The sequence below is a fragment of the Opisthocomus hoazin genome, chromosome 20 (genome assembly GCF_030867145.1).
Source record: "Opisthocomus hoazin isolate bOpiHoa1 chromosome 20, bOpiHoa1.hap1, whole genome shotgun sequence".
NCBI lineage: Eukaryota > Metazoa > Chordata > Aves > Opisthocomiformes > Opisthocomidae > Opisthocomus > Opisthocomus hoazin.
Genome location: NC_134433.1, coordinates 17,452,085 through 17,469,347, shown reverse-complemented (window position 1 = coordinate 17,469,347; position 17,263 = coordinate 17,452,085). Strand labels below are relative to the sequence as shown.

The following is a 17,263-nucleotide window of genomic DNA, read 5'->3' as shown; positions in this document are numbered from 1 at the left end:
CAGGTAAGTCCTCACAAAGACTGCTTCTTTTAAGAGGAAGTCCTTCAGATAAGTCAAGTATTGAAGGTGACAAGCCACTAAAATGTACATTCAAGATAGAATTTCCAAGAGCTCAGTGTATTAAAGCTGAGCATTTTACAAATCCTACCTTTAGTATAAATACTTTGTTGTGTCAGCAGATACTTCTGGAGGACAGATAGAAAATACCCCCCCAAGACTGGTGTAGTCTATTAAGCTTGGCATTAGATCCAAGATATGGAAAAAAACCAACAACAAGATTTGGGCTAAGTCTTCACCAGTCTTATTGTGAGATTTTCTGACTAGCATAAAACAACACAGTTCCATTAAAGTCACTATGTGATCACATACTCAGCTTGGAAAATTAATGTAGCTTCACTGTCATATTCAAACAAATAGTAGGATAAAGAATAGAGCAGGGGGTTGGGAAAAACAACAAACATAAGTCATCCTTATTAGCATGCCACTGTGGCAAACAATACTAAAGTATGTACACTTAGGTATAGGAAATATCAAACTATTGTTTGGAATGCTACCTTTCGCTAGTGAACAGTTTCTTACTAATATTACTTAGGTCCCTCTCTATCAAAAATTTAATCTTATGTGAAATGTTAGTTATATCTTTCATTGGAAGGACTTTACATTCTTCCATTTATTTTCTTGACAACAAAAACAAGCAGGAAAACTGTGATTAATGTGAACTGGAAGCATCCAAACTGTGTTTTTTTCAAGGATTAAATACTTTTTGCTGAAGCAGATTGGATAAGAAATTCTGTACAGAAAAATCCAGATTTTCTGAGGCTATAAAAATTAAACTTGCCTGTATGCGGCAAGATCTAAAAACCATATCACCATCACTTGAAAGGAATAAGGGAAGAGAAAGATCTTCTAAGCTTAAGCAATTTAATATTATCTTCTGTGTACTGACAGAAGATCCTTAAACTGTCACGGATTCACTGCTACATTAATATTTACCTAACACTTACTCTTGAACTTTAAGCCACTTAAACTGGTGGTTTATTAAAACAAAGGAAATAAAATGGAAGTAGTAAACTAGAAAATTAGTATCTGCTTGCTCCTGCCTAAGCCAATCAACAGTAGGAACAAACTGTTTCACTGTACCTTACCTCAGCCTGTGAACTCTTAAGAATAGTTCTGAATTCTTCAGCATGAAAATGATTACTGCTAAGTAATTAAGGGCGTTTCAATGGAAACAAGTCAAATAAGAACACATTAAATACTATTTTCAAGACTGAGATTTACCAGTCCTTTTCTCAAAACTGAAGACATGCAAGTCTTGAAGAGCTTAACAAGAAAACAAGTGAAGTGGCTTTAGTATACCTCAGACTTAGAAAGTAAACCAGCTATCTTCTGGAGTAAATTCAAGTAGCTTACAGATGAATTAGAGTGTATGTGCTTATGGAACACCTTCTTCACTGCACAAAAATCATTACTCACATTTTGGTAGAAAAGAACATATCTAAGCTAAGGAATTAAAAATGCCTAGAAGAGGGTCAACAACATTCAAACTTAACATTTGATGATTGGAAGTACATGCTAAAGATTCCGACCCTTCAGCTAAGTTGCACTAGCAGTGCTTTCCATCCAAATGCAGCCCCAATAAAGGCAAGTAAAAAATGACAGCCTGTTCTCAGAAGAGATCCTTCCTCTTCAAAACATTGATTTTAGAACTATATTTTAGAAACAGTCCTCTGAAAGGAGCACCTATAGTAAATAATGTGTCTGGCTGGTGGTATTGGGTAACACATAATCCAATGATTTTGATTTAAAAATATTTGAATTTACAGATACAGATTACAGGTAAAAGTAAATTGCATTAAAAACACACTTACCCATTTTGTCTTCCTGGGCCCAGAATTCTGAATCATTGTACACAATCTGGGTGAATCTCCTCCGTACAGCCTCCTGGTATCTCTGGTTTTGAACATACAAAATTAATCAGTCAACACATATTTAGCAGTTCAGCTGTACTAGGTATCACCCCATAGGAAAGCAGGTCATTCATGATCCTCCTTGGTCAAAGTAGGTTTATTTTGCCTAGTTAACATAACACAGAAAGGGGTACGGGGGTGAAATCACAGATAACCATCTCATCCAAGATGAAGACTCAAACTAGTTGCCAGTATCATTTCAGATCAACAGCAATTAGCCAAACAAGCCCTCACGCTGTTCCTGACTTACCAACAGTAAATCCAAATGTATGCCTCATACGGATAATGACACTGCACAATGTAAGCTTCACGCCTCCAACTTATGAATAGATCTCTAGAAGTCAATAGCACTAAACTCAGTAGTTTTAAGTTAGGCTAAATTTCACTGAACAGGAAGGTCGAAATGAGAATTGAACCAAAAACTATGGAACAGCTGATCAAAGAAAAATTTTTAAGAAAGCAATACACGAGAAAGTTCAAGTCAAGGAATTGATAACTTCATGAATATTTACATAGAAAGATAGATAAATAAGGGCACAGATAACCATGTATTTGTCTGACTTCCCCACGTTGGCCTGTAAAATATTTTGGATTGCCAGAGCATATGTCTGAGATGCTCATGCTATTAGACTACTAGGATCCTAGATCACAAAAAAAAAGAAGAAAAAAAAATTCATAAATATTCAAACACTTTCCAACCTGTGAGACAATCAACATAATCACCATATTGATTCTCCCATTCATATATGATGATCTAAGCCACAATGTCTTGATGTGGGAATCAAACTCAGGTCTTCCATCCCTAAAGCTAGCCATAAAACCATTAGGGCAAACATTCTTCTATTCTTACACTACTTGTCACTGGAAGTGCAAACTCCTTCCAAGTCTTTAATTTCATACACTGATCCAGTCAGACCTTGCTTCATTTAAGAATGTAGATACTTACAGATTTATGGACAGTAAGCAAGAAATGAGCACTAGTAAGACCAACCACAATAGAAAATCTTACTTCAATTTCTTCCATTCTTTGCAACATTGACTCCAGACTATGAGTGACAGCCATAGGCAGAGCCTTGGTCTGGAGTCTCTCATGCTGTTCCATATTCCACAGTTCCTGAGCAGTATCTTCCAAAAGATCATCCAGTAGCTTTTCACTCAGACAATCTGCATTTGCTGCAACCTGCTATTAAAAAAACCAAAACAAAACAAAAAAATGACAGTTTGTTTCCAAGGAGAGACTAATCTTCTAAATAAAATGTAAATGCTCTCATGATAAGCAAGCTTTCTGTATTATTAGTCATTAACATTAGTAGTCCAAATTCATTTAGTGATTAAATATGGCATTATAAGAATTATTAAAATAATCTTATCAAGCCCGGTCATGTTCAATGTGGAACTGTTATGACCATTCAACAACAACTTAAAAACGCATCTACTTCACAAGAAGCTAACCAAAATATTTAATGCAGCTTTGCCAAACTTTATTACAATAATTTAGGACCCACACACTGAAATGGAAATACACTCTCCAAATGTCCAAAACTATGTTGACTACATAAATATGACTTGCATTAAGTTGAAAAGAAACTGTGTGTTGCCCCTTTATAAATATTTTACAGCTCTAAAGGCATCCTTCAAACAGTGGCATGAGCTTGACTGTACTACCTGTGTCCTATCTAACAGAGGTTCTAAGCGCTCCCGTACTGCCTTCTCAACTTTGTTTGCATACTTGGTTGGAGAAGCACTTTGTGACCTACACAAAAAAGAACAAATGACAATGCCATTCTGAAACTTGGTATGACAACAATAATTTTAAAAAGCTAAACACATAAATGTACTTTTTGGGGGACTGGTGGGAGTAGGGAGAAGACCATATCAGACGTGACACCATTTATTAGCTCTTCAAAGTAATTAATTACTTTAACTTTTTTATTTTTTTCATTTTTCCTCTGCTAAGGTCACTTAGAACCTTCACTCTTCTTGAATTTTCGGCTTCAAGTCATCCTAGTCTTCAAAAATAAAACAGTAACATACAGTGTTACAAAATACACATTCTAACAACTGAAGAATGGAATCATGTGATTCTGAGTCTTAGAAAACTTGCAAAAAACTTCAGAGAGAAAATTAATACTGACTTTCAGACCATATAAGCCAGGAAATTCTATTGAGAACCAGGGATCTTCAATTACGTCTCTGCTACTGGCAAATAGGCAACTTCATGGCTATCCACAAATACTAGCTGGAGAGAAAAGCTCCATATCTTACCATGCACACTGCCTACTACAGATCCAGCAGCTGGGTGGGCAGTTGAATCTCCTGCTTCAATTGCCACAAACAGCAGTCCCAATGCAAACTAAATTCGGGGAATCCTGGTCTACAGCATGCTGAATATAGTTTAAAATAAACAAACCTGCACTCCATTACTGGCTAGGACAAAGACAGATATTTTGTCCTTCTGGAACAGGGAGATAATATTCACCTTCTTAATGCAGTGCGGTGAATACCCATTCCGCATACTGTGTATTTTGTCAGTGCCCTGTCTAGCACAGTTTGGCCTGTGACTCCCAAACAATACTTGGACCTGATCCAGGAAAAAGCATAAAGCAACAGCTCTTCGCAGGCTGTATGAATGAGGCCACTTTGTGACAAGTGGGAAAAGAATACAGCGATCCGGTAGCAAGCGGTGTTGTGCCACTTGCCTTCATGGTCTGACAGCCAAGCCAAATCCATCCTATTTACTAGTACAGATACAGCAGAATTTCCACAGGAAAGTCCCATAAAGATGGGTGCCACTGGACTGTGAACATACCGCTTAGGTGAAACAGGTGGAGATGTAGGGTTTGGAGGCACGCAGGGTATTCTGCTCTCCTTAATAAGTCGTTTGTTCTCTTTTAGCTGGAAAGCTATAGTTGTCTCTTGAAATCGGGCATGCTTTCTTTGAGGCTGTACCTGTCTTGATTTTGGAGATTTCAGCATTCCCTTAAAATTAACACAAACACATTAAAAACCTATATTCCAGTTGCTGAATTGTTAAAAGTATTTTGCATTCTGCTTCAGAATTTGTCTTGAAGTCATGCTTCTGGCTTTGTTGCAGAGTTGACATGGAGGTTTTACAACTGATGTAAAGGCAAGTACAATTGTGCCCAAACAGAACATATGCTTAAACCTGCAACTATTCCTTTTGCAAACAGTTTCAATTTTTCTAATGTTGCTTTTTATGGGGGAAAACTTCTTTTGAAATTTTCAGAATTAGACTCTGTGTTAAATCTTAGTTAATCCAAAGAGAAGGTTTACAAGGTAACATTTTATTCATTCATGAAACTATAATATTGCCATATTTGTATTTGGTACAGGGACACTTAGACTATTCTCCTCAGTATGAATTATTGAAATGATTAACCTTCCTGCCCACAATCCTCACTGATAGATAGAAATGGGAAGCAGTAAAAGTCACATATGTGTACACCTATGTTACTGTATCAGATCTGACTTTTCAAGCTGAAGGCGATGCTCTGATGAAGGGGAAAAAAAACCATTTACTAAAAAATCCCAACTATTCGCAAAATTTAGCACTTTGAAATATTCTTTAAAGAACTCACTTATTTGCAATACAGAAGCCTCTTGCTGGTTGCAAGAACTTACCAGAAACCAGAATATTGTGAAGTTTTACAATTTCTGTAATCAATGAAGTAAATCTGCCTAACTTATATCCTTACACTAACATTAGCATACCATTACTGCTCAGTACATTTTTCATGGCAGAGTACGACCAGTAAGAGGAAAATCTTTCAGCTTTAATTTCAAATTGAAAAATAACCATACTAATGTCAAACACGAAATTAGTTTCGGTGAAAGGTTTCCTTGCTAATTCTGCTATTCATTGTTTCTAGTTGTACAGTGCATTTCCAAGGAACAACAACACTACTTTCAAAAAACATGTGATGAAATTACTTACATTATACAACAAATCCCAGAGGACAAGTAGAAAAAGAGAATAAATTCTTTTATCACTTCCATACCTGTGATTTTGCAGGTAATAACACGCCCTTCTCCTTCATAGGGCTACTTTCAATTATGGGACCTTTTTTTACAGCTCTAGCTCTCACCAGTGCATCTATGCTTCCTTGTAAAGTGGCACTTCGCTCTGGAGTAGGTGGGCCATTTTCTTCTTGGAATTTATTGTGCAATATATGGGCACAACTGTCTGCCTTCTGAACTGCTGAAATATTTGAAACATGTCAATGATTATCTGTATCAAAAATAATAAATAAGCTTTCAAGTGTAAGTTGAAAGGGGCAAGAATCATCTTTATTTCTACATTTGATACTTCTGTTATGCTAGGTATACCTAATCATGAACTTCTAAGCTCTACCATTATCCAAAAAAATAAAATAGAAAAAGAAACAAAGCTCCTTGTATCTCTTGACAAGTATTAAATAAATTGTCTTTCTTACTCTGTTTCAATAAACAGGATATTTTGGGTTTTGCGTGCATATATATATTCATATGTATATAGACATTTGAAAACAGACATATATATGAAAATCATAGGAAAGCCTTTTGGTAGTAATTGCCATATGAGGTCTAGGCAGTGATAACAAAACATTCTTTTTTAGACAGCAAGACATGCGGAAATCATTAGATGCTTGTCAATATACTGTCTCTCTGGACTGCCAAAGATTAATTAATCTCATAGAATTCTTCTTGCCCTTACCTAGAGGTAGAAAGGAATACTTACTATTTTAGCAAAAAACAGTATGAGGCATGAGAAAGACACCCCAAAGAAGGAAAATACTTAATATAGGTTACATATTAATGTAATAAGCTATAATGGTTTTCATGAGGTGTCAAAATACTTCAGGTGGTAACTTTATCTCACCTTGAGAAAGAGTAAAGCCCATTTCCTTTCATATATGAAGTAAAAGAACAATAAAGTAAACCAATTCCCAAAGATTGCATGGTGAACCAGTAGTGAAAAAACAAGTCTTCCACTTAACTATCAGTTAAGGTGTTGCTAGGTACTGAAACTGTGATCACTGTGCAGAAGACATTAACATTAACGAACTGGCAACAATAAAACACGGCCACCCCTCTCAAAAGTAGAGAAACTGCACAAACCAAGGACATTCTGAGCCAAGGCTTCAGCATATTTTTTCACTGTAAACAGTTAGACAAAGGTAGCTTTGTTGGAGATATGCTACCAGTCAGCGACTTTGCATTCCAAAATAATATATTTATACAGTGTTATCTAGGTAAACATTTGGAAATGTTCTGTATGCACCTTTGACATCAACTTGTAAACTGCCATTTAGGTGTACACTGCAGAAAAACAATCCAAGTGTAGCCAATGGTAAAAGGAATGGACAAAAATAGGAAGAACATGAGGATAATAATAATATAGTTATAAAGAGGACTATAAACCTGCAGGTCTATCATCTCAGGGGAACAGCTGAAAAAAAAATGCGTAACAAGGCTATGTGAATCACATAACTCTATATGAGCTGTTATACACTTCAGACCAACAATATATAACACGCTACAAAACTGAACTGCAGATGGTAAGTTAACTGATAAAAATGTATTTAATAACTCAAAATACAAACCAGTCAAGAGACTCCTGGCAGCTGAAGGTTTTCTAGGTTCTTGTCCATGCTGTCCCTTTAAGTTGAGAGGTTTGTTTTCTCCTTTTGGAGACGCATGCTGCTTTCTGGCTGGAAATGTCTCAGTGTTCCGTGGAGATTTGCCCCGAGACGCTGAAATATATTTCTTCACTTTTTTGGGTGTTTGTTTCTTTTCCATCAGTGAATCCAGATCCTGCCCCAAATATTTAGAATTTTAATTACTCTCCTAGTAGACGTGATGTAATAATGAGAAGCAAATTCAAGCAGTCGGAACTTTTTTTGGTGTGGTTTTGTTTTTGGTTTTTGTGGTAGTGATTATTCCTGATAGCTTGTTCATGCAGAATCTTCTTCATATTAGTAGCTTAAATCTTACAGAAAGGGCTCGCATTTTTGCATTTACAGATGACTCCAGCAAATTATCTCCTTACAGTGTGTTCAAAAGGAAATGGACACAAAGGCTACAGGCAAAAAAAAATGCCCACATGACTACGGCAAGAGAGACAGACACTTCTTCAAATGCTAAGTCCAGACTTAAACAATTTTACCTCCTTTCCTGTTCCTAGGCAGTCAGCCCTGTTACTGTTCTCATAAGCAGTTCAGAACAGTAAAAATAAAACCACAGCTCTTACAGTTAGAACAATATTTTCAGGAAAATAAAATATCTTATGGCAATTGTATCAGTTTCTTTTATTCAAATTAAATACTGGTTGCATAATAGTTCAGGTTACATAGGTTCTTACTTAAAAACAAATAATCTTGTAGGTAGGAACTGCAGCAGGAAACGTGAATCAGAACTTTTCTCTTATCCCAGCAACATGTTTTAAGACATGAGATATCACTAACAAAAGCCATTTGAAGGGCACAGAGCTTAAGTAACTCTTGTAACTACAACTTTATCTTCTGCCTGGACAATTCTGCACCCACCACAAGGTGTGAGGCTCAGATGCTGATCACTAATCCTGATGACTAAAGCATATGTTGCAAAACAATAAACACGTAACTTACACCAATGCGTAAAATGCAATTCTTTTAGTCCTGCAAATGGCAAATGATCAGAAACTCCTTTGTTATGATTATCGATACCAGTCCTCATTCTACCAGGAGAGCCAATAAAGACAGGAACAGCATCAACAAGAACAGCAGCAGGTAGCTTCCATGTTTAGGATGCAACTCTGTTTTAGACCACCATTATTTAGGAACATTAGAAACATATTTATACACTAGAAAATATGGCTTTTAAAAAATCCAAAACCAACAGTAAGATATTCTGCCATTTCATGAACACACAATATAGTTTGCAGTCTTATATTTCACTACATCTTTTCTGCCTTAGCAAAAACAAAATGTTTTTTCCCACCTCAACTTGCAGCAAAATATCTATGATAACATCAGAAATGGAAGAATCCACTTCTAGTTTCGCGGAACAGAGAGACAGTTGTCGAATGAGTCTGCCCAGTTCCTTGTAGTGGGTAGGAATCTCTGTTTGATCGGTAAACTGATTGGCAAATGCCTGCAAGGCTCGTACAGCTCCTCTGTGTGCTGCTGCCAATCTGGATACTGCTCGAGACTGGAAAAATGAAAAAGAAATGCTTTAATAGCTACAGTTTCTATAAATACTGATACTATTCAAAGAACTGTTGCCAAAATTTCATAGAGAAACACTCAGGCTTGGGGTAATTCTGATTGATATGAGACCATTTGTGAGACAAAACAAAAAAGGCATTTAAATAATCTAAAGGTACTACACAACAGCACTGACATCATGTATCATGCCAGATTGAAATAAAATAGCCTGGTTTTAACATATTCTGATGTTTCTACTGTCTATGGCAAGAGAGTATTGTAGTTGTGGGCTTGACCTTAATGTGCAACAATTGCAGAAATATAGAACATTCTCCATCCACCAGTTTTTGTTACAGAAGAAAATATAAGTGATGGAAAAGCACAAGAGAACAATGTGACAATATTGGCCAAACAGTAGGCATGATCTTGTGTCCCTGCCCACGGAAGGGAGGTGGGAACTAGATGATCTGTAAGGTCCCTTCCAACCAAACCATTCTATGCTCTCAGTATTCTTTCTGAAAGAGCTGGGCAGAGAAGAAAATCAGAAAGGAGGTTGATAAGACTTGGTGACATTGACAGGAAGCTAAAAAAAAGTAGTCAAGAGTATAACACAGTGTTATTCAGAAAAGGAAGTGGAATGAAGAAGGAATCAGGAGCCACATAAAAGCAGAAGACCAACTGCCTTCCTCTCCAGTTTACTGTAGACAGATAAGAACTGAGGAGAAGAGGGAAGCAGCAAAGGCACTATCAGATCAAGTGAGACACACTTCTGTGAGAATGAGATGAAAGGTGAAAGACACAAAGAAAAATCTCCCTTCTGGAGAGGGCTCAGGTGTACCCTAGACAATCAAACTCAACTAGCTATAAAACTTTGTGTCAATAAGATACAGCCTGAAGGATAATTACATCTTACCTTTTTAGTATGTTTGATTTTATGAGGACTCAGTTTTTCTAAGTCATCCTGAATGTCTTTTACCTGTTTGTCAAGAAAGGAGTGGGAGAGGGGAAAGTCAGTCAGAATTAGCTCTATGTCTATAAACGAACAATTAAATCTTCACAGTAACCTCTGAGTGAAAGTCCAGATTTTCCAGTGGTGATGCTCATCTCTCTGGCCAGTCACGAGAGAAATTAGTCACACCATTCAGATCTAAATTAGAATGCCACGAAAGTTCAAAGATAACCCAATCAAATTTCTCTTGTTTCAGTTAATTCCTGTCAAATTCATCACAATAAACTAGCTCCTATACATCCCAATTTAAAACGCTGGTTCCTACCTGTTGCTGGAGTACATACAGCATCCCAGCTGATCGTGCAGCTTGTTTCTGTCTCCTAGCACAAACTCGTCGCTCTGCATCAGGATCTAAAATTTCCCTCTCTCTCCCTAAAAAGCATGAAATGTAAAGTTTTATGTCTTAATTTAACCTGTGAAAATCCCAATTAATCCATGATAACAAACATAATCCAGCAATAAGCCTCTTTCACGCAGAACCAATACACAATGTATCACATATTTTGCAGGGCTCCCGTAAGTAGTAATGCAAGCTAGTTATTTTAACTCTGCATTATGTTGTTATTCAGAAGCTGACTAAACATTCTTACACAATATAGCTTATTAGTCATAGCTTACAAAATCACATGCGACCCTTTAGTTTTATGACAAAGTTGCAGATAAAGCACTCAAAGTTAGGAATGGTTAAACATCTAGCTAGTTACTGCAAAAGAACCAATGCAGTATATACTGGGGCTGGGTGGGATGGAATTAGTTTTCCTCACAGTCACCAATATGGTGCCATTGTGGATTCATGACTAAAACAGTGTTGATAACACACTAGTGCGTTAGCTGTCACTGAGCAGTACTTGCATAGCACTAAGGCTTTCTCTTTTTTCAGCTACGCTCTGCCAGCATGTAGGCTGGGAGTGTGCAAGAAGCTGGGAGGGGACACAGTCAGGACAGCTGACCCCAACTGACAACGGGATATTCCATGCCATGCTCAACAATAAAAAATGTGGGGGAAGGTAGCCATTGTTCACAGTTTGGCTGGGTATTAGGTCTACTCGTGGGAGGTAGTGACTGACTGCCCTTGCATCACTTGTCTTCTTTCTTTCTTTCTCTCTTTCTCTTTCCTTCCCTTACTCAACTATCCTTATCTCAGCCTGTAAGTTTTCTTGCTTTTAATCTTTCTGTTCTCTCTCTGCCGGGGGTGAAAGGAGCGAAGTGCGTGGCGCTTCACTGCCAGTCAGGATTAGCCCACAACAGAGTGTCAGAAAGCACATTAATCATGCTACTGCACAGCCATAAATTAGGTGAGTCAGACTCATGCAATGAAATTTTATCAGCTGTTGTCTGCCTTCTCATCACTGATAAGAATTTAATTAATTATGATACTACTTTTTGCGTTCTGAATATCTAGTCAATAGGCCTACAGACACCAATATTTTTTCACCCATGTTATTAAATAGCCTACCGCTAACTTACTATCATTGCAGGTTGGGTTGGAACTCACTACAAACACTCAGAGATATGAAACCCTGCCATTGCTTAAACTGGCTAGCCATTCTAGCTTTTATCTACTTTTGAAAAAAGCAGATGGTTCTCAGAAATCCAGTAGTAAATACAGATTCTAATCCAAGCCAAAAAACAGAAAGAAAAAAAAAATCAGCAAACTACTGTACATTTGTATAATGTAATTATTGTTCAGCCTTACACCTTTTTTTGTCAGCTCTTCAATTTTCTGGACATAGCTCCTCAACTCCTTTTGCAGATGTCGGACTTCCTGCATATTTTTATCTTGTTTTTTGTTTACATTTGGCTTGGGGTCAGGTCCTGTGTCACGGGTGGGTGGAGAGTCCAAAACAGCTGGTATTAGCTTTCCCTCATTTGGTGTGTATAGATAAACTTCAGCGTCAGAGGTGGTAGTCTCCACTTTGGAAGGCTGGTTAAGTTTCTGCTGATATTTAAAGCGAGTTTGAGACTTCAGTACATTTTTATTTTCTGTACTTTCAAATACTTCTGTCTTCTGCTGTTGTGACTTCTGGGCCAACAATGGCTTATTGACAACATCTCCAAACACGTGCTGTTTCACTTGCTCTTCAATATGTCTTCGTTTTATGTCCCTTTTGGCTAGCTGAATAGCCAGTTTTAGTCTCTCTTCAGATACCACTGAAAACATGCCAGAGCTTCTTATGCTGAGGTCCTCACTCCCAGCTAGATTTCTCTGATCATTGGATGCCTTCAGTTTTTCTACTATAATTGGACGGGGGTTAGAGAATCTGAGAGCCAAGTTCTCTGGAACTGCAGGAACATTTCTGTTAAACTGGAGCTGTTCCAAAGCGTAAAAAAACCAGCTGATGTCATACAGAACACTTTACACACTATACAACTCTAGAGTAACAGTAAGGAAAATGGATCTTCTTAAATATTAGAATGCATTCTGTCATGATGGTACTTCTTCAATGCATGGAAGGCATTCCGTCCACTCAAAGAAATTTCAGTATTCAAAACTATTTTGAATTAAGCATTTAGATCATCTTGTAATTAACATTAGACACTTATCTACAATTTAGGGTGGGCACCTTAGAGAAGGTAAGCAATGTGCTCGAAAAATGTGCTCCAAAGTGACTGGGCAATGGACAATCCTTACAAGGATTTCTTTTAATAGTTCTGACAATTAAATTAATTAATTCTAACAATTAACATAAGTAATATAAATCAGTATGAATATATCATACTGATTTAGTGTAAGGCATTACTAAATTTACAAAGGTAACAGAAGGAGAAATGATGAAGGAGATGCGTGATGAAGGAGAAATGAAAAGCTGAAAAATGGTACCAGAATAAAGTTTCTAGGTTCTGTTTCCATGTAGTGAAGTAAGAGTTTAAGATTGTGTATTGTTTTCGACTGGGACAGAGTTAAATTTCTTTGTCGTAGCCTGTATGGTGCTATGTTTCGGATTTGTGATGAAAAATGGTGTTGATAGCACACCAATGTTTTAGTTATTGCCAAGCAGCACTTACAGTGTCAAGCCCTTTCCCGCCTCTCACACTGACCCACCAGTCAGTAAAGGTGGGCAAGAAGTTGGGAGGAAACACAGCTGGGACAGCTGACCCCAGCTGACCCAAGCGATATCACACACCGTACAACATGATCAGCAACAAAAGCTGTGGGGAAGGAGGAGGAAGGGGGGCATATTTGGAGTTATGGTGTTTGTCTTCCCAATTCATCATTACATGTGATGAAGCTGCGGAAATGGCTGAACACATGGCTGCTGATGGGATGTAGTGAATGAATTTCTTATTGTGCTTTGTGCACGCAGCTTTCACCTTACCTATTAAACTGTCTTTATCTCAACCCATGAGATTTCACACTTTTACCCTTCTGATTCTCTTCCGCACTCCACCAGGGGAGAGTGAGTGAATGGCTGCTTAGCTGCCTACTGGGATTAAATCACGACAGGCAAATGGTATTTACAGGTATAGTTTCTGAACTATACCCTTACAAACGGACAGTGTCAAGATTATGTACGACAGCATCATGAAAGTAAGTATGACGATTTGACACTCACTAGTAGGCTATCTCAGGAAGTGGGCCACAATCATCTTTTTGTAACGATCACAAATGAAAACCAATTCGGTATTGCCACAGAAGTCAAATAGTACCTGTGTTTGTGAAGCTTTTGCTTCATTCCTGTGTAGCTGGGTAGTGAATGCAAGTGTAACATCAGACATAGTTGGCTTGCTTGGTCCCATCACATTGGCTTGATGCTGAAAATTCAGATATTTGTCCTTTGCTTACAATTACAACCATGAACCTAAGAAGAATCACACATTATTTCTGCCTCTGAAAAGCAATCCCAGGTCCAACATAAATAACAGGTAGAGACCCAATCTGAGGAGGCACGTAGAAATGGAAAACGTATCACGTGCACTCATACAGGTGGTACACAAAATGGAGAGTACAATCCTGCCATTTAAGGCAAAAGTTACAATTTATATCCTTCTTTTACACACGCACCTCCTCCCCCCCAGAGGCAAGAAGCACCATTACAGACTACGAGGCTCATACTGTGAACCACAAGAAGGCTGCCACAGAACTTCTACAGCTATTAGCTATTACTTACCTACAAGGGAAATAGTACGCTGCAATGATAAGAAAAGAAAACTGGCGAGGAAGACAGCTTAAGGCAGTGCTCAGGGCAATTGGGTCTGTACAAAAAATGTTACTGTCAAAGGAAAACGGATCAAGGTCACGGTCACACCTAAACTTCATGGAGAAAGATTTAAAATACTGGCAACGTGTGGAGACCGACAGAAACTTATGTCTTCTTCGTCCGCCTCTGAGAACTGAAAACCGACCAGGATCCAACGCACAAGGCTGCTAAAACCTCCCGCCGAGACCGGCGCCAGGCGCCAGGCCTCGTCCGCCCGCCAGCGCGGCCGCACGCGCCCCTCCCCACCCCCACGCGGCTCGGCCGGGCCCGCCCGCAGGGTTCGGCCACGGCGCGCCCCTCGCGAGGGGGACTCCCCGCGGCGTGGCCCCCTCCAGCCGCCCGCAAGCCAGAGCCCAGCGGCCGACCTGCCTCGCGCCCCGGCCCTGTCGGCGACAGCCAGCGACAGTCCGCAGCCCGCCTGCTCCCCGCCTCGGCCCTCACGGCATCCCGCGCGGGCAGGCCCGGGCCGAGACCTACCGGGACGCTGCTCAAACCCGCTCCTGGCAACCGCCGCCGCAGAGGCCGCCGGGAAGCGTCCGGAGCGCCGCGGAACTACGGCGCCAGCCGCGGGTCAGGGGCGGAGCTCCCCTTCCCCACCGCCTCCCGCGGGCGCCATGGGCTGGGAGGAGAAGCAGGTCCGCGGGTACCCGGAGTTCGTGCAGACGGCGCAGCGCTACCACGGCCGGCCCATCTTCGCGCTCTTCTGCGGCGACAAGGACGCCGAGGGCAGGAGCTGGTGCCCGGACTGCGTGACGGGTGAGCCCGCGGGGGGCCGCTGGGGGGGGCTCCGCGGGCGCGGGGCGGACGTGGCGGGCGGCGGGGAAGTCCGGCCTCGGGGTCCGCTCCTGCTCGCTGGTACGCGCTGCCGCTTTCCCGTTCGCCTGAGGAGGCTGGAGGGGCTCCGGGCGCCCTCTCTGGGACGCGTCAGGGGACCCCCAGCAGCTCCCGGTGCAGCCGCCGCACGCCGTCCCGGACCGTTACGGAGGATGGCGAGCGGACCGGGCAAGGTTCAGGGCGTGAGCGGTAGCGGCAGGGACCCAGCCCGTCGCTAACGGGCGGTCCGTGCTGCTCTCGGTTTCAGCAGCCGCGTTCCACCGAACGGCGTGTGATGTAGCGTGTTGTTCAGTGGAGCTGGTACAAAGGCCCAGCAAACAACTAGATGATCAGTTAATTCACCTCGACTTTGTGTGCCGAGAGGCAGAAGGGATCTAGCAGGCAGTGTCTGGCAGTAGAAGATTAAGGCAGTTCCTCAGAAAACATTGCACTGAGCTTTCTGGACCCCACAAGCCAGAGTACATCTGGCAACTGCTTACTGCGGTTCTGATGGGCTTGCATACGGAAAGGAGACAATGATTATTGTTCTGACCTGTTAAAGCAGAAATTGGCCTTTACTCAAAGAAATTCTGCAAAGCTTGTGGATAACAAGATGAAACAAAATACAGATCTCTACCTGAAGCAGAGAAAACATTGATTAGCAGCCATGATGGTCAAAGTAGATCATGTGATTCTGTAGCACAGTAAAAGTATTAACTACTAATACACTTTAAAAATTACTCTCTAGCTGAACCGGTTGTGAGGAAGGAACTTCATAACATGCCTGATGAGTCTGTGTTCATCTACTGCCTAGTAGGAGACAGAGCCTAGTAAGTAACTGTTTTAATGCCAACAACTGATAGAACTTTGCTATTTGTGGACTGGAGGTTAACTTACCTGTTGGAACAGTGGACTGAACTGTCCTGTTCTGCAAGGAATCAAGCATTTTTTTGAGTTTATACCATCTCTAACATGCTATCTGCATGCTTGTTCTGATAAGTGGGTTGGGGAGGTGCAAGGCAAAGACCTTTGAATCATCCTTTTGAAAGAATTTTAACAGGCTAACTTTAAACTGCACCTCTACAAGCTGTGCTTAACCCTTTCTTTCTGAACAGCTGGAAGGATCCCAACAATGAATTCAGGAAGAATCTGAAACTAACAGGAGTGCCTACACTACTTAAATATGGAACAGTAAGTGATTTGTTGTATGTTCTAGATTTACAGGTATTCAGATGGCAAACTGGCTGTAAATTAGTCGTGCATATTTTGATACCCCCTTGTTTAAAAAGAGCAGACAATTAGGAACAGCTCTTGCTCCCATCCATGCACTCTTCCTGCCTCAAACAGTTCCTCAAGAGAGAACCACTCTACTTTCTGTATAATAGTGTCTACAATAAACACATAGTAAAGAAAATATGTACACTTAGCACATAGTGGTTAGGCACAGAGAAAATTCTTAGCAACATATTGTTAGCTTTCTGACTTGCAGCTCCTCGCATTTTAAAAAATACAAATGCTGAATTAGGGGAGTGAAACAAGGGTATGTGCAGTGTAGTCATGATTCAGAGACTACAGCTCAAGTTTTAACTTGTGCATATTATTTAAATTTAGGTTATTTAAATGCCTCTTGCAAGGCCAGAAAACCCTCAGGGATTTTTCAGTTATTCGCACCTTGCTCGCTCGACCCCGCCCTTCACCCTCCCTGGAAAAACAGTTGCTACCGTATGGCTAATGTTAGTATGTACAAATGGCTCTAGTCTAGAACAGGTTTTTGAATTGCCCCTAAAACATCTTAACTTTTTTTTCAGCCTCAGAAGCTGGTTGAAGAAGAATGTTTTAAAGCAGAGCTTGTGCGTATGTTGTTTACTGAAGATTAAATCCTCCGGTAGTCAATCATTTACGAAGATATTAATCTCAAGTTATTTGCAGTGTCCTTTCAAGGAATTCTTAACCTTTCTCAGAACTTTCGTGGTTAATTACTTCAGACTAGTCAAGATAAATGTCCTTAAATTCTGGGTACAAACCTTCCACTAAAATCCTGCAACAAAAAACTGTATCTTTCATCAAATAAACTTGAGTTTGCAAACA

General features: G+C 40.1%; 2 protein-coding genes across 11 annotated transcripts in view; one reads left to right on the top strand and one right to left on the bottom strand.

Annotated features, from left to right (window-relative positions):
* The window catches only part of KIAA0753 (KIAA0753 ortholog), a 26,119-nt gene extending 11,200 nt beyond the window's left edge, over positions 1 to 14,919 (bottom strand). For 3 of the 10 annotated variants that reach the window (XR_012765917.1, XM_075440173.1, XM_075440174.1), the window contains exons 1-12: positions 14,273 to 14,579; positions 13,812 to 13,963; positions 11,862 to 12,474; positions 10,429 to 10,535; positions 10,068 to 10,130; positions 8,949 to 9,158; positions 7,574 to 7,784; positions 5,990 to 6,189; positions 4,780 to 4,949; positions 3,636 to 3,723; positions 2,980 to 3,153; positions 1,872 to 1,953 (exon numbers count right to left, since the gene is read on the bottom strand). Coding sequence is in view for 9 of the 10 variants with exons in the window: in XM_075440173.1 (XP_075296288.1) it covers positions 1,872 to 1,953; positions 2,980 to 3,153; positions 3,636 to 3,723; positions 4,780 to 4,949; positions 5,990 to 6,189; positions 7,574 to 7,784; positions 8,949 to 9,158; positions 10,068 to 10,130; positions 10,429 to 10,535; positions 11,862 to 12,474; positions 13,812 to 13,901 (2,008 nt within the window). In the remaining variant the exon portion in view is untranslated. Of the gene's footprint in view, positions 1 to 1,871; positions 1,954 to 2,979; positions 3,154 to 3,635; positions 3,724 to 4,779; positions 4,950 to 5,989; positions 6,190 to 7,573; positions 7,785 to 8,948; positions 9,159 to 10,067; positions 10,131 to 10,428; positions 10,536 to 11,861; positions 12,475 to 13,811; positions 13,964 to 14,272; positions 14,580 to 14,727 lie in introns of those variants that run through there. The other 7 variants (XM_075440165.1, XM_075440166.1, XM_075440167.1 and 4 more) reach the window with 7 other exon arrangements.
* LOC104328510 (thioredoxin domain-containing protein 17) lies at positions 14,917 to 17,263 on the top strand. Its single transcript, XM_075440177.1, has 4 exons — positions 14,917 to 15,118; positions 15,924 to 16,005; positions 16,291 to 16,366; positions 16,984 to 17,263. Exons 1-4 carry the CDS (start codon positions 14,977 to 14,979, stop codon positions 17,050 to 17,052), a joined length of 369 nt encoding a protein of 122 aa, XP_075296292.1. The 5' UTR covers positions 14,917 to 14,976; the 3' UTR covers positions 17,053 to 17,263.